General features: G+C 45.8%; 1 protein-coding gene and 1 long non-coding RNA gene across 3 annotated transcripts in view; one reads left to right on the top strand and one right to left on the bottom strand.

The window, feature by feature from the left end:
- The first annotated feature begins 814 nt into the window (after nt 1-814).
- Nucleotides 815-15,432, top strand: LOC145358835 (uncharacterized). Of its 2 annotated transcripts, none has more exons than XR_013889515.1 (5): nt 815-904; nt 5,399-5,546; nt 6,253-6,377; nt 6,654-6,873; nt 14,799-15,432. It is a non-coding gene; the product is annotated as an uncharacterized LOC145358835 (long non-coding RNA). The 2 variants fall into 2 exon arrangements; XR_013889516.1 differs by lacking the exon at nt 14,799-15,432 and adding an exon at nt 7,426-11,499.
- The window catches only part of ifi30a (IFI30 lysosomal thiol reductase a), a 33,123-nt gene continuing 29,480 nt past the window's right edge, over nt 12,939-16,581 (bottom strand). Inside the window, exon 7 of the mRNA XM_080213160.1 lies at nt 12,939-13,713. Within this exon, the coding sequence (XP_080069286.1) occupies nt 13,648-13,713 (66 nt within the window). The 3' untranslated portion in view covers nt 12,939-13,647. The remainder of the gene's footprint in view (nt 13,714-16,581) is intronic.

The raw sequence follows: 16,581 nt of genomic DNA, 5'->3' as shown, positions 1-16,581 counted from the left end.
ATGGACCTACCTCACATTAACTTGATCATTCTCTACACCCTAGCTATCACTGTAACACTACATTCTGCACCCTCTCCTTTCCTTTGCTATGAGCATTATGCTTTGTCTGTATAGCGCGCAAGAAATAATACTTCTCACTCTATACTCATACATGTGACAATAATAAATCAAATCAAATCACTAAATAGCATAGCTGAGAGAAGGAGGTGTAGGGGACATCGTTAAAGTGATTGCAAATAATACCGTTAGAATTCAGTGTGAGGACACCCACTTTCATCCCAAAAAAATCATGTTTGCAAACTAGATTCCCTGTGTCTTTGCCTGGTGATAATCAGCCTCTTCCAGTCTACCTCCAAGTGGAGGCGATGGCCTAGTGGTATTATCGCTAGACTATTAATCCAGAAACTTAGCTAATGTTCTGGGGTCCTAGGTTTGAATCCCACCACAGCAGATGGTGGAGTAGGCTCGAGAGACTGATTGGCCCATTCCTGCTCCTTGCTCAAATGACTGCTCAAAACCAGAAACTCCATTCTCCAGGACACATTGAGAGAGTGTTTCCTGGGAAGACCCTTTGGACATCGACTGGAAGCACCTGCTTGCTGAGAGAGAGCCATTGCTGCAGCTGCTGATACTCGAGAAGCAGGTTATGTCAAGGATTTCCTTCTGTGAGACTGGTCAAGATGCCAAACCTGAAGGATAGAGGGAAGGAAGGACAGAGGAGCTACCATCCGGCCACTGGAGGGTGCTCTCTCCCTGAGGAGAGAGGGAGTGAAGACACAGAGAGTGAGAGGTTCTTTCTTTTCCCATCCACAGGAGGGAGGACTGGACAACCCTGAAACAACAGCATCAAAGGACTGAGTGGCTGGGCTGATGCCCTTATCTTCAAAAGTTGGTGTTTGGAAAGGTGGGGTGGGGAGAATATTAAGACTGATTTCCAGCTCCAGGGGGTGTGGGGTGGGGTGGGGTGGGGTGGGGTGGGGTGGGCGTGTGGGGTGGGGTGGGGAGGGGAGGGGGTGGGGGTGTGGGGTGGGGTGGGGAGGGGAGGGGGTGGGGTGGGGTGGGGAGGGGAGGGGGTGTGGGGGTGGGGAGGGGAGGGGGTGGGGTGGGGTGGGGGTGGGGAGAATATTAAGACTGATTTCCATCTCCTGGGGGTGGGGTGAAGACACTCTGGACTTTGACTGTTGCACCCAGGAGGGCTGAAGGAACAAACTCCTCCCACCCCACCCCACCCCACCCCACCCCACCCACTGCTGCTGTCCCCTACATTGACATTCGGCCCCCTCCCCTCCCGTCACCCCCCGGCTGGGGTGCCGGCCCTCCTCAGTGCCTTGTCCCTCGTCCTCCCTCCTGCTCCTCCAATCTCCTCTCTAACTCCGGGGAGAGAGCACCTGAACCCCCACTCCACCCTCCCTCATTCCCTCTCTGACCCTGCCCTGCCACCTGGGCAGACAGGCCCATTACCCATCCTTCCCTACAACCCGAGACCCTCCCCTCGGACACGCATATACGTTCTGCCATACACCTGGGCATTCTCGGGATAGGTGTAGCACTCCTCGGGTAAACCATGGTGACTTTGACGGTGTCACCGGTGACAGTGCCTTCTCGACCCATCTATGCGGGTGTGGCGGCAGACAAAGCCCCCGCTGCTCCCAAGGCCCTGCCACCGTTTACACTAATCACAAAACAGCTCGGGGTCAAGTGCTACGCCCACCCCGACATGACCATCAAGGCCCGTGTGAGGGCAGTGGCTGGGGTTGTTGGCCTCTCAGCCATTGTCTCTAAGGTGTATGGCCGGGCCGTGTTCTTTCTGAAGGCCGAGCGGGCGGTCCATCTCGCCCTGGAAAAGGGGCTCACGGTGGGTGGGACATTCCTGGCGGTGGATCCGCTCAAGGCCACCGCCCACAAGCTCGTCATCTCAAAAGTCCCGTCCTTCTTACCCGTAGAGCTCCTCCTCCCCCGGGCGATCAACGGGGTTGCCCATCCTGACTGTCTGCCCCTCTACTGCAGCTACGTTCATGGCCGGGTGTCCCTGGAGAGGGAGCATGCGGTGTCCACGGGCGCAGTTGATGCCTTCCGTGCCCGCTGGGCACCACAGGGGCTGGGGTGCATTATAGACCCTGACAAACACATTTTGATTTAATGTTTTAAGTTTCCTTTACACTTTGGTTTTGTTTGGGCTGTTCCCCCCCCTTCCTTTTTGGGGGGCTGCCCCTTTTAATTTGTCGCTAAGTTAATTTGAGTTTGTTTACTTGTTTGGTGCCTTAAAAAAGCTCCCAGTGGTATAAATACAGGAGTATGAGAGTGCTGAGGTTAGCTTGTTGTGTGACTTTTATCCTCAGTGAGATGGCTTCTCAAGTGTGTCAGAATTACCATAAGGATTGTGAGAATGCTGTTAACAAGCAGATCGACCTAGAGCTCTATTCCCTGCTGCAAGTGCAGCAGGTGGTCAGGAAGGCGAATGGGATGCTGGCCTTCATAGCGAGGGGGATTGAATATAAAAGTAGGGAGGTCTTGCTGCAGCTGTATAGGGCATTGGTGAGGCCGCAGCTGGAGTACTGTGTGCAGTCTTGGTTGCCGCACTTACGCAAGGATATTTTGGCCTTGGAGGGAGTGCAGAGGAGGTTTACTAGGCTGATACCGGAGCTGAGGGGGTTGAGCTATGAGGAGAGGCTGAATAAACTAGGCTTGTACTCGTTAGAGTTTAGAAGAATGAGGGGAGATCTCATTGAGACACATAAGATGATGAACGGGATGGATAGGATAGAGGTGGAGAGACTCTTCCCGCTCAGAAAGGACAGTAGGACTAGGGGGCACAGCCTCAAGATAAAAGGGGGGCGGTTTAGAACGGAGTTGAGGAGGAACTTCTTCACTCAAAGGGTGGTGAATCTCTGGAATTCTCTGCCCGTTGAAGTGGTGGAGGCTGCCTCGCTCAATATTTTTAAGACGCAGGTTGATGGGTTTTTGATAAGCGAGGGGATTAAGGGATATGGGGAGAGGGTGGGAATGTGGAACTGAGCCATGACAGATCAGCCATGATCTTATTGAATGGCGGGGCAGGCTCGAAGGGCCGGATGGCCTACTCCTGCTCCTATTTCTTATGTTCTTTACCTCTCCATGGTGAGCTACACATTTCTGGGAATCCTAGTTTCAGTTTAATAAGGTGACTGAGTTGCATTCTGAGCAATTTCTCTAGGTTGATGAGCTGGTTTTAGATATCTCCCTCCCCCAGACTGAATAGACTCAGCATTCCAACAGGAGCTTGTTCCTGTTTTAGAATTGCTGTGTCCAGTCTGGAGTTTTTTTTTAAATCTAAAACTAACTCTGGGTTATAAGACCAGTCATTGCAAACTGGGTGACATGATGGCACAGTGGTTAACACTGCTGCCTCACAGTGCCAGGGACCTGTGTTCACTTCCTGGCTTGGGTCACTGTCTGTGTGGAGTTTGTGCATTCTGTATCTGTGTGGGTTTCCTTTCGCAGTTCAGAGATGTGTGGGTTAGGAGATTGGTCATGCTAAATTGCCCCTTCACTTCAGTGGTACTAGCTAGGTTAAATGCATGGGGTTGTGGGAATAAGGCCTGGCTGGGATTGTAGTTGGTGTAGACTTGATGGGCTGAATGGTTTCCCTCTGCATTGTAGGGATTCAGTGGTTTCATGAGGTTTCCAGTAGGATTGTATTGGTGTTGCATAGACCCATGCGACCTTCTCCAACCAGAGGAGCAATTAAATGTAATTGGGTGACTGGTTAGTGAAACATTAGCTATGGTCAGTTTATCCTCTCTTTAAATGAGTAAATCCTGATGTGTTGAACCTGTCCCTATCTAAAATGTTTAAGTTACTGATTTGAAGCATCTTTTTCTTTGGCATGGGAGAGAAAGGTCAAATAAAAGTAGAGCCATTTGATCCTGGTTGAACATCAAACTTGATATCCTGATCTTGCCCTGTCCCATATCCCTTGATTCCTTTCACCCCAAGTATTCACAATGTTTTGGCCTCGCCTACTTTTTGTAGGAGTGAATTCCACACATTCACCATTCTCTGGGTGAAGAAATTTCTCCTCACCACTGTCCTAAAAGGTTTGCCCCTTGTCCTCGAACTATGGCCCCCTAGTTCTGGATTCTTGCACCATTAGGCACGTTCTTTCTGAATCTACCCTGTTAGAATTTTCTTTCTATAACATCTCTCTCATAACTCTGATTCTAATCCTAACTGACTTAGTGTCATCATAACAGATATGCCATCCCAGGAATCAGGCTGGTAAGCCTTTGCTGTACTCACTCAAATTTTCCCACGTTGAAATTTAGCTATCAGCCAAAAAGCTTGCGGTGAGATCCTACCAAAGCGTTCTCCTGCTCAGACGGAATTCCACATTGGCCCAAAGTCTCAGCTCCCCCCCTCCTCGAGTCAGGTGCCCCACAGCATGAGCCGCCTTGTGGAAATGTCCTCCATGCCTTTTTCCACCACACGGAGGTGTTTCCTGTACGAGCTGCTGCTGCACACTTTCCACCACCGCATCCTTGCCTCTCGCCCGGGTACACTTTGGCAGGCCTTGTTGCGGTTGGGCAGTGGAGGTCCCTCTACAGGGGGATCTCCCCCAATTACATCAGGGACCTGGGGTGGAGGGTGATGCATGCGGCAGTTCCGTACAACTGTAGGATTCACTGGCTCACGAGCTCTGAAGCTTGCCCCTTCTGTGGCCTTGTGGAGTCCGTGGACCATGTCTGTGTTTCGTGTCTTAGGTTGCCCTCCCTTTTTTTTTTCCTGAACCTTTTTATTAAAGTTTTGTTTTGCACTTCAGTCCCATGCTCCTGATCTACGGACAGCTGGTGCAGAGAGGGGCAAGTTGGGATGGCGACCTCCTCGCGAACCTGCGTCTAACGAAACATGCCATTTACAGGCCCAGGCAGTGGGCGATTGAGGGGGCCATCCATCCCGACTGTCTGCCCTCGTACCATGGCTATGTTTGCGGCCACATGTACCTGTAGAGGGAGCATGCTGTGTCCACGGGCACAATTGATGCCTTCTGCACCCACAGGGGCTGGGGTGCATTATTGACTCTAACGATCACACTATAATTTGTTTTCAAATTTCCTTTGTACTTTGATTTTGTTCAGGCTGTTCCTCCTCCTTTTGGGGAGCTTCCCCTCTAACATTGTCCTGATTTAACTTGAGATTGTTTATTTGGTTTGACATTAAGAGGCCAAAAAGCATTACTGCTCTTGGGTTTTCTAGGGATGGACTGTCAACATACTGAGAAAAACATTATTTGGCTTCCCAGGAAATACTCGAGTCCCTAATTAAAGGCCAACCAATGACATCAAAAGATGTTATCTATTTGTGACGCTGCTGTTTTTTCTTGGATCAAACCTGACCCTTCGTTTTGTGTCTCTCCCTGCAGTATGCTTACTTTGGACCAGGATGATGTTGCCCTGAGTCACTTTGCTGAGTTCTTCAAGGAGCAGTCACATGAGGAATGGGAACATACTGAGAAGGTGGTGGAATTCCAGAATAAATGTGGAGGCAGATTCATCCTAGAGGATATTAAGGTTGGATTTTCCCTTGGGAGGGGTCTGCCATACAGTTTAGATCTCTCATTTCAAATGTTTAATATCTTGTCATCGCATCCTCGATTTCTCACATTGAGGTTGATTGAAGTTGCTAATGTTGGTGTGATGTGGATCTTTAAATCACTTCTCTAATGGCTAGAGGATCAAGAAATTTGGGAAGAACTGAACTATTAACTCAGACTCTGGTACTTGCGCAGGGGCAAAGCTATAAACATCAGGGTGGCACAGTGGTTAGTTCTATTGCCTCACAGCACCAGGGACCTGGGTTTGATTCTTGGCTTGGGTCACTGACTGTGGAGTTTGCACGTTCTCCTCATGTCTGCATGGGTTTCCTCCCACAGTCCAAAAGACATGATGGTTGGGTGCATTGGCCAGGCTGAATTCTTCCCTCAGTGTACCTAAACAGGAGCTGAAGTGTGGTGACTAAGGGATTTTTTACAGTAACTTCACTGCAGTGTTAATGTAAGCCTACTTGTGACACAAAGATATTTTAAAAATGAGGAATTTTGGGAATGGACTTGCATTAACTAAATAGCAGAGTTAACAAACTGATCTTTCTCCACTAATGGTCTGCAATGTCATCCCAGTGACTCTAATGCTAAGCATGCTGCCCCAAGGACTAATAGCTACTAAATTATTACCTTCCCCCCCACATTGAATAATGAAGCTGCTTCCTCTATTTCAGAAGCCAGAGCAGGATGAGTGGAGCAATGGGCTGGAGGCAATGTAGAGAGCTCTGCAGATAGAGAAGAATGTGAACCAGAGTCTGCTGGATCTGCACAACCTCTCCTCTAGGACACTGACTCTCATGTAAGTTGTGTGATGGGTTTTCCGCAGTGGTGTTGAGATAACATTAGAATCTACAATTCCCCCTGTGACAGAATTCCATTGCTTTGTTTCCCACTTGTGGGTTTGTTCTGGAAAGGTCACCTACTCTGAACCTGATCACGAAACAGATCCATTCTGAGGCAGCAATGTTTCTTGATCCACTCACTCCCAGTTTAATGGAATTGTGGGTAGAACCAGACTTGTGCATTACATCTAGATAATAGAACTCACTAATATTGCCTGACTTCCTGTTTCTAGCTTTGTGACTTCCTGGAGCCTCACTACTTGGATGAACAAGTGAAGATGATCGAGAAGCTTAGCAATCACATCACCAACCTGAACAGACTGAGAGCCCCTGAGAATGGCATGGGAATGTACCTGTTTGACAGGCTCACCCTCAACTGAGTCTTGAATGAAGTTGGATCCAATTCGGACTGTTTTTGTGCTCCACTTCCTACATTCCACTATTGCTGCATTTGTAAGTAAATATTTATTGGAGAAATTTTTCTTGTCCTTTAGTGTAATTTAATAGCTGGGCTCAAAGATTTCTCTCTCAATTCATTCACCTCTTGCTATCTTGTTCAGCATGCAAAGGATTTCTGTAACTAATCTGTTCACTTCGTCAGCAAAGGAATGTCCTGTTATTATGGAAGATGTCCTTTAGAGAAAACAAGCAAAGGGAGTGTGCAGTGTGTCACAAGTGTCCGTTTTCACTGCTGTTACCCAGAATAAGAGACTTGACCACATTTGTCAAAGAAAATTTGTTAACAATCTGGCTGAATAGAAAGTCAATTACTTGGGTTAAAAGTTAGGGTTCAACAGCAGGTTGTACAGTTTGGGGGGATTGGCCATGATGTGTGAGATTATGGGGAGAGGGCCTCAGGGTGCTATCAGCATTGGTGTAAACACAATAGGCTGAATGGCCTCCCTCTGCATTGTAGGATTCAAGGTCTGGTGGAGTCTGGGTTACCCAGGGTGGCTCTCAGTGCTGACCTGTGATACAAACAATGATTCTTGAATTGCTTTACAGATAGCCTAGAGGAACATTCCAGATTACTTGACTGCAGTGTGTAGAGCAACTCTGGAGCAGGATGTATTCACCTCCAACTGTGGACTATCTGGCCTGATTTCTAAAAACCCTGTTTCCCTCTGAAGCAGTCATCCCATCTCTCAAAGCAAAGGAAAATACACTTATATCTTTGTTTGAAGACGTAAAATAGCTCATTGCTTGGGTACAAACCAAGGGGCTATCAACTTAGGAGGATTCCAGTTTCATTTCAAAACTGCTTTATTACCTTTTTACTGGTTAAAAATGTGTTTTTCCAGGAATGGCAGTCAGAGTCTGGCATTGTTTCTCAAGGCTCAATTTCTTTAAAACTTTCTCTGTGCCCAAACTACCCAGGGCTCCCTCTATGCCAGACTGTTCCCAGTGCAGAATGGCAGCAGGGCCCCCCACCACAATTGCCCCTAAGCCCTGTCCCCTTGGCACTACCCAATGCCCAGAGGGCACAAGTTGGCATTGCCAGGAGGCACCAGCCCCCACCACCTGACCCCCCTGGGTGACCCCAACTGCCCCCTTCATTCTAGCAGGGTCTCCCATGAGTTCCCTGAATGTGGGGAGCTAGTCTGAACCCTGCCAGAATGAAGTACTTCTGATGGGGTGGGAGATTCAACTGGGACATGAAAGGTCCAGTTAATTAACTCATATGCATCTTAAAAAGATTGAAATTACTCACCTGCCTGCCTGCTGGTTTCCAGTGTGGTCTGACCAGCAACTGTTCTCCCGCTCTGGGAGACGTGCATGCATTCCTGGTCAAGGCCACAGATGCACATCTCCCACCGTGACCTGCCAGAAAAGTTGCAGGTCACAATGGGAGAATCACAGCCAGTGCTCCAAATGTGGCCTAACCAAAAATTTATACAACTGTAACATAATTTGCTAACTTTTATATTCAATGCCCTGGCCAATGAAGGCAAGCATGCCAAATCCTTCACCACTTTAGGATCTGTGGACCTGTACTCTCAGATCTGTCTATGCTCCTAATGGTTCTACCATTTTATAGCTCCCACCTGAATTGGATCGACCAAAATATTGTCAGATTTAAATCCCATCTGCCATTTCTCTGTCCAATTTTCCAGTCTATCTATATCCTGATGTATTCTCTGACAATCTTCATTATCTGCAACTCCAACAATCTTTATCATCCGCAAACTTGCTAATCAGACCAGCTACACTTTCTTCCAAGTTACTTACATATATCACAAACAGCAGAGGTCCCGACACTGATCCCTGCTGAACACTACTAGTTACAGACCTCCATTCAGAAAAACACCCTCACACTGCTACCCCCTGTCTTCTTATGGCCAAGCCAGTTTTGAATCCATCTGATCCCATGTGATTTAACTTTTTGTACCCACCTGCCGTGAGGGAACTTGTCAAAGCCGCATTTAGACAATGTTCATAGCCCTTCCCGCAATCATTTTGGTCACTTCCTCAAACTCCATTAAATTAGTGAGACATGACGTCCCTCACACAAAACCATGTCCGTCACTAACAAGACCATTCAGTTCCAAATATGTATAGATCCTATTACTAAGAATCTTCAACAATTTCACTGTCACTGACATCAAGCTCATTGGCCTATAATTACCCGGGTTATCCTTGCTACCCTTATTAAATAATAGGACAGCCCTATCCATGTAACTCCACACACCTACCCATGTATTTGCCCCACTATACCCTCTTAGCCATACTGGGACATGAAAGGACAATTTAGCATGACCAATCCAACTGTACTATACATAGTTATATAAAGGACTTTTGTTTTGAATGATTGGAAGAGAGGAGGAATTTAATAGTGTGGCCCATTTAATAGGTGATTGTCTGTAGGTCACATGACCCTTGAGTTTCTCAAAACAGTGTGCAAAGTCTAACTTATCAGGTGTTAGGATGTGGCTCAGTGGGTGGAGCCTATAGTGAGACCCTGGGAGTCAGTGCAACTGGACCTGTGTACTGAGCTTGTCTGTGTATAGTTATAACTATCAATGAATCGCCATCTGACTTGAGGCTTCCTTGTTTTACCACATACTTAGCGACAAGATTAAATCGGCCTCAGCACAAAAAGTCAACATCTGGAGGGGGAGGGGTGAATCCCCACAAACCTGGAAGGAAGGCCAAAGGTCATTAAACCAACCATAGACAGCTCTGTCGTTGTTCAGGAAATTGATCTGTAGGGGCAGCACAGTGGCTAGCACTGCTACCTCACAGCTTCAGAGACCTGAGTTCAATTCCTGGCTTGGATCACTGTCTGTATGGAGTCTGCATGTTCTCCCTGTGTCTGCATGGGTTTCCTCCCACACTCCAAAGATGTGTGGGTTAGGTGCATTGGCCATACTAAATTGCTCCTTACTGTCCCAGGATGTCTAAGTTAGAGAGAGTTGCAGGGTAAATAGGTGGGGCTACAGGGATAGGCCTAGGTGGGATGTTGTTGGTACAGATTTGATGGGCCAAATGGCCTCTGTTTGCACTGTAGGGATTCTATGATCTGTTTGATTCAGATGTTGGAAATCAGGGCCAGTAAGTTGAAGACTCCGATACCTTTCTGCAGCCAAAGTAACTTCCAAAAAAAGCAGTTATTTTACTCAATATGCATCCTGCAAACATAGAACCTCATGAGAAGCCTGACATCTTGAGACTAAGTTCATCTGCCTTACCTGTTACACTTCTTGCATTGAAACAAATGTTCTTCAGTCCACCAGACCCTACCTGCTCTCTGAGTCTTACTGGCCGTACTCTCTGGTTTCCCCTTCAGCTAATTCACCTTTGCTTTGGTTCCCACCCCCCTGCAAAACTAGTTTAAATCCTCCCATGTGACACTAGCAAATCTCCTGGCCATTTGGAGGAAGCACTGAGGGTGGCATGTACAGAATGGACATCGCTGCTAGACTGAGACTGTGGCAGGTGGTGAGGGAATCAATAAGAGTTACAGAACAAAGAGATCTAGGGGTACAGGTTCATAGCTCCTTGAAAGTGGAGTCATAGGTGGACAGTGGTGAAGGCACTCAGCATGTTTGGTTTCATCAGTCAGAACATTGAATACAGGAATTGGAATGTTTTCTTGAAGTTGTACAAGACATTGGTAAGGCCACATTTGGAATACTGTACAATTCTGGTCTCCCTATTATAGAAAGGATATTATTAAACTAGAAAGAATGCAGAAAAGATTTACTGGGATGCTACTGGGACTTGATGGATTGAATTATGAGGAGAGGCTGGATAGACTGGGACTTTTTTCTCTGCAGCATAGGAGGCTGAGGAATGATCTTATAAAGGTCTATAAAATGAGTGGCATAGATCAGCTAGATAGTCAATATCTTTTCCCAAAGATAGGTGCGTTTAAGGGCATAGGATTGAGAGGGAAAGATACAAAAGTGTCCAGAAGGGCAATTTTTTCAGGGTGGTGAGTGTCTGGAACAAGCCGCCAGAGGTGATAGTAGTACAGGCAGGTACAATTATCTTTCAAAAGGCATTTAGATAGTTACATGGGTACAATGGGTATAGAGGGATATGGGCCAAATGTAGGCAGTCAGGATTAGCTTAAGGGTTTTAAAAGGGCAGCATAGAGAAGTTGGGCTGAAAGGTCTGTTTCCATGCTGTAAACCTCTATGACTCTATGGTGCTGGGATCCCAGCTATTCACAATATATAAGGGGTGGCACAATGGTTAGCACTGCTGCTTCACAGGGACCTTGGTTCAGTTACTGGCTTGGGTCTGTTTGGAGTCTGCATGGGTTTCCTCCAGGTGCTCTGGTTTCCTCCCACACTACAAAGATGTGCTGGTTAGGTGCACTGACTACACTTAGTTAACCCTTAGTGTCCAGAATGCGTAGGTTAGAGGGATTAGCACTAGGACCTGGGTAGGATTGTTAGTGTAGACTTGATGGGCCAATTGGCCTCCTTCTGCACTATAGGGTTTCTACGGTTTCTGTCCTCATGATTTGGATGAGGGAACAAAATGTAACATCTCAAAGTTTGCAGATGATACCAAATTGGGTGGAAGGATGAACTCTTTCAAGGATGCAGAGATCCTTCAGAGTGATCTGGACATGTTTAATAATAAATTTTTTTTGTCTCCACAGGCATTTAAGTCCAGCAAGGGGCATGCATGCGGCAGGTTGTAGTGGGCTGCTCTTGGACGTTGCTTCGGGAGTTGCCTATTGCTTCATGTCGTTAGTGTGCTTAAACTGGACCATCTCGAGGGCAACATGACAGCTCAGAGACTATCTCTGTTGCTGTGTGGACACATGGATTTGGGCCTGTGTCTGTGGGAGTTTGCACGTTCTCCCCGTGGTTGCGTGGGTTTCCTCCGGGTACTCCGGTTTCCTCCCACATCCCAAAGATGTGCTTTTAGGCTGATTGATTGGGTACTAAATTGTCCCTATATTGGACCTCCGTGATTCTCGCACATTAGGTGTAGACTAAAATCATGAATAGGTCACTGAGACAGTGGGACGGCGGCGCGGGCTCGTTGGGCCGACGAGCCTGTTTCCCGTGCTGTGTTGTTCTTTGTTGGGTGAGTGGGCTAATCAATGGCAGATGCAGTATACTTTGGATGAGCGTGAGGTTATTCACTTTGGAAGCAAAAACTAGGTGGCAGATTACTACTTGAATGGCTGTAAATTGAGAAAGGGAGTGTGCAGCAGGACCTGGGTGTCCTTGTGTACCAGTTACTGAAGGTAACCATGCAGGTGCAGCAGGCAGTGAAGAAGGCAAATAGCATGCTGGTCTTCATTGTGAAGCTGAGTACAGGAACAGGGATGTGTTGCAACTATACAGGGTCTTGATGAGGCCACACTTAGAGTAGCGTGGGCAGTTTCAGTCTCCTTTTCTGAGGAAGGATGTTCTTGCTGTCAAGGGAGTGCAGCGAAGGTTTACCAGGCTGATTCCAGGGATGGCAGGACTGATGTATGAGGAGATATTGACTAAGTTAGGATTGTTTTCACTGGAGTTCAGACAAATGAAGGGGGATCTCATAGAGACTTACAAATTTCTAACAGGACTTGACAGGGTAGATGCAAGGAGGATGTTCCTGAAGCTGGGGCAGTCTAGAACCAGGGGTTACAGTCCGAGGGTTCAGGGTTGACCATTTAGGACAGAGATGAGGAGACATTTCTTCACCCAAAGAATGAAGAATTCATTACAACAGGAAGTAGTTGAAGCCAGAACATTCAATGTATTCAAGTGGTGGCTGGATATAGCATTTGGGGCGAATGGGATCAAAGATTATGGGGAGAAAGCAGGATTAGGTGATGATTGTAATGAATGGTGTCCACCTGCTCCTATCTTTGTTTCTATAAGGCAGTTCATGTTCGAGACTTGGACTGCCAATTGGCAAATAACGTTTATGTTACACAAACTAGGCAATGACCATCTCCAACAAGAGAGATCATCATTCCAGTGCTCAACAAAACAAACATGGATCTTGCTTAATGTTGGAACTTTTCTCAGTTGTTTAAGAATGTTCATAATACAATTAAAATACAATTGATTTTTAAAATTAGCATTTTATTTGACTTTAGCAGAAATAGCAAAAAGCTTTCAGTTAAAAAAAAATCCATTACATTTTCAGTGAAAACTGGGACAGAAAGCAATACTGATTGCAAACTCAAATCTTGCTGGTTTGTGTTTTTGTGTTTACAGCATCAGAAATCTCTGATTCCATTTCAAGTAGCACCAGGTTCTGCAGTCGAATTTCATTCACAATCAAAGCAGAAAATACCACAAGTATTCAGCAAGTCCGGGAGCAGTTGTGTCGAGAGAAACAAAGTTAATGTTTCAGGTCAATGAGTGTAGGTTAGAAATGCTTCTCTCTCAATTCACAGATGCTGCTTAACCAGCTGAATACTTTCAGCAGTTTCTGTTTCTTCTTTCAGATTTCCAGCATCTGAAGTATTTTGTTTTATTTCAATGAAGATAATTTGCATCAAAACATTGTAAGATCAAAGGAAACTCAGCTTTTGATCCTTACTGTTCAGTATAAAAAAAAGCTCACCAGAACCACAAAGTGATTCCAGCATTCTGGGCATCTCTACATCATGAATATCCAATAACCACAGGGTACTGAAGCAGCTAAAATCCCAGTCACTGCCAAGCATTTCACACCTCCTCTCCCCGTCCGGCCAATAAAATGTAAACTCATTAGAGACATAGTCAGAGACCTGAAGAGTTTAGTTGAGTCACTGTACATCCATCGCTAAATCATGCATTTAGGGAATGAGTTTTTTCCTTCAGCTTTTGCACAGGCAGTTGGCTTTGTTCCCTGCAGATAAAACAATAATGGAATATTTTAACAGCATGAAAATCACAACCAATTCGTGACTGGCTTTGTGACAAAAATAATAACTGAAGAAATGTAGAATCGATTATTATTCAATCACCTTCCCAAACTCATGGAAATCAAAATGATTGGACTTCTAAATTTTACTGTATGAATTAATCCAAACCTATCATCAGTAGCAGGTTCTAAATCTACTAGATTCTCCACAGAGCAGAATCTTTAGTGGGGGGGGGACAGGGATCCACAGAGTTAATGAGGGATTGGGAAGTCCATTAACGTTGAGTTTCCATTCAGGATTGTTAGTTTAACTTCTCATGGTGCTTTCCAAGCTCACTTCACAGTCACAGTGGGAATGACCAGCTGCCTCAATATTCAGTGATGGACATTCCTGTAGGAGCTGAGTAACAAGGCTGTGATTTCCAATCTCCAGACTCGTGTTTTAGCTGACATTCCTCAGCAGAGCTGCTGTTCGAAGATGATCCTATCATGAGGGCAGATGCCCTAAATTATTGCACAAATTTACATGACTGCTCGGCATTGGCGGTATGTTCTGCTTTAACAGACAGAGGAATTAGGAAGAGGTAATCTGTTCTTGGCTGCAAACCTGTTCCAGGTTGATCTGGGCCAGTTTGACAGATCAGCTTTGGCTTCTAGTCCAGGCTCAAAGACAGACAACAGGCAAGAAACACGGATGAGATCAAGCCTGATAAAGTACATTAACCTGATAGCCTGACACACCTTGGGTGGCACTTGCTGGTGGGCAGTGCAAGAATTATGGACAAATATTGCACATTACAAAGAAATAGGGTTTATTAACCAATTTAGGCCACTTGTTCATCACTAGCTCGCTCCCAAGCTCTGCAATTCCCTCAAACTCTGCACCTCAATATCACTTTGCATCTTATAATCTCCCTCACTCAAATTTCTGATTATCCGTAACATCTCGCCATGTGGCTAAGTGTCTACATCTCTTTATAAAAGACTTTCAAGTCATAAGGCTTGATTCTCTCGCCACAGAAGCTGCCAGACTGGCTGAGTTTTTACAGCAGTTTTTGTTTTTATTTCAGATTTCCAGTATCCGTTGTATTTTGCTGACGTCTTAATTTTCTAAACTCCAAGAGTGAACTGGGCCAGTTTACTGAGTCTCACATTATAGAAGAACCCTCTCATCGCAGGAACCAATCAAGTGAATCTTCATTGAGCATGGGGAGTGGAAACTGTGTAAAGTACTCCAGCTGTGACCTCAAAGCCCTGAATAATTGCAGTAAGGCTTCCTTATTATACTCCAATCCCTTTGCACCAGAGACCAACACGTCAGGTATCTTCCTTGTTGTATACCTGCTAAATTTGTGTTTCTTGTATGAATGCATCCAAGTCTCTCTCTACATCCACATTACAAGTTTCAGCCTTTTAATAAATATTTTACTTTTTGATGCTTACAGCTAAAGTGAATAATTTCACACTCCCCCCACATATTATACGCCATCCACCATCTTCTTGGTCACTAACTGAAACTGCCATTATCTCTTTACAGCTTAAATTCCACACTGTCTATGCAGAGTCTGCACATTGTCCCCATGTCTGCGTGGGTTTCCTCCAGCTACCTCCCACAGTCCAAAAGACATGCTGGTTAGGGAGATTAGATATGCTAAGTTGCCCCTTAGTGTCCCAAGATATGTTGGTTATGGGGAATTAGCTGGGTAAATGCACTGGGGTTGGTGGTGGGGGCAGGGGTGGTTACAGGGTTGGGGCTGGGTAAGTTTTTTTTAAAGATGGATTGGTGCAGACTTGATGGGCCGAACGGTCTCCGTCAACACTAGGGATTATATGATTGCAGTTTTAAAGCCCTGCCACCAGGGGAATCAGAGCAGGCGAGGGGCGGATAATGGGAAGGTGTGTTGACCTCAGGTGGGATTTTACAGTTTTGGGACAAGTGAGGGTGTAAGTCTCATCCAGTGATTCCCACCTAGCTTTGTATCATCAGCAAATTTAGATAGTTTATTCTGTCTCTTTGTTGAAGTCATTAATATAGATTGTCAGTGGCGAAGGCTGTAGGTCAAGGAGTGGTAGATGGATTTAGGTGGGATGTCATATGTTTCTATCATATTGGAGCGGACTCAATGGGCTGTGCTGTACAATTCTAAAGGTCCCAGCACTGAACCCAGGCCACGTGGCTTACTGCTGCTTTATCTGTTGTTGTGTTCTTGATGTCCACGCACCCCCTGTCTCTCATCTGGAAATTGTGAATTCACCCCTACTTTCTGCTTTCTCTCCATTAACCAATCCTTTATTTATGCAAATGTGTTAATCTTAATGCAGAGAAAAGTAAAATTATTCATTTTGAAGGAAGGATGCAGAGACAGTACAAAAGAATCAAATTCTAAAGGATGCAGGAGCAGAGGGGGCCTGGGTATTTCCGTGCAGGAATCGTTGAAGGTTGCAGGGCAGGCTGAGAGCACAGTTAATAAAACAATAAGTATCCTACACTTAACCCGGCTCCTTTACTCTTATACTCCCTGCCCTATTGGTTAAACATGTATAAAACACTGTTCCAGTCTAAGTTGGACTACCGAGTTCCGTCCTGGGCATCACACTTCAGAAAGGATGTGAAGATACTGGGAGAGTGAAGAAAAGATTCCAAAGAATGGTTCCTGGGTTAAGACACTCCACTGTGTGGTTAGTTGAAAAAGCTGCGATTGTCCTTCGATTTAGATAGTTCAATAAAGCAGACTGAAGGAAAGTTCATTTTTACACAAAAATACACAAACTTCTGTAATACATTCTCTGTGTTTACACCCACCTTCCAGATACCTCAAAATATGTAAAGTTCTAAAAGTAGGAAAGAGGTCA

This window comes from Carcharhinus amblyrhynchos, chromosome 26 (assembly GCF_965287045.1).
Source record: "Carcharhinus amblyrhynchos chromosome 26, sCarAmb.v2.hapA, whole genome shotgun sequence".
NCBI lineage: Eukaryota > Metazoa > Chordata > Chondrichthyes > Carcharhiniformes > Carcharhinidae > Carcharhinus > Carcharhinus amblyrhynchos.
This window is presented reverse-complemented; position numbering and strand designations above follow the sequence as displayed.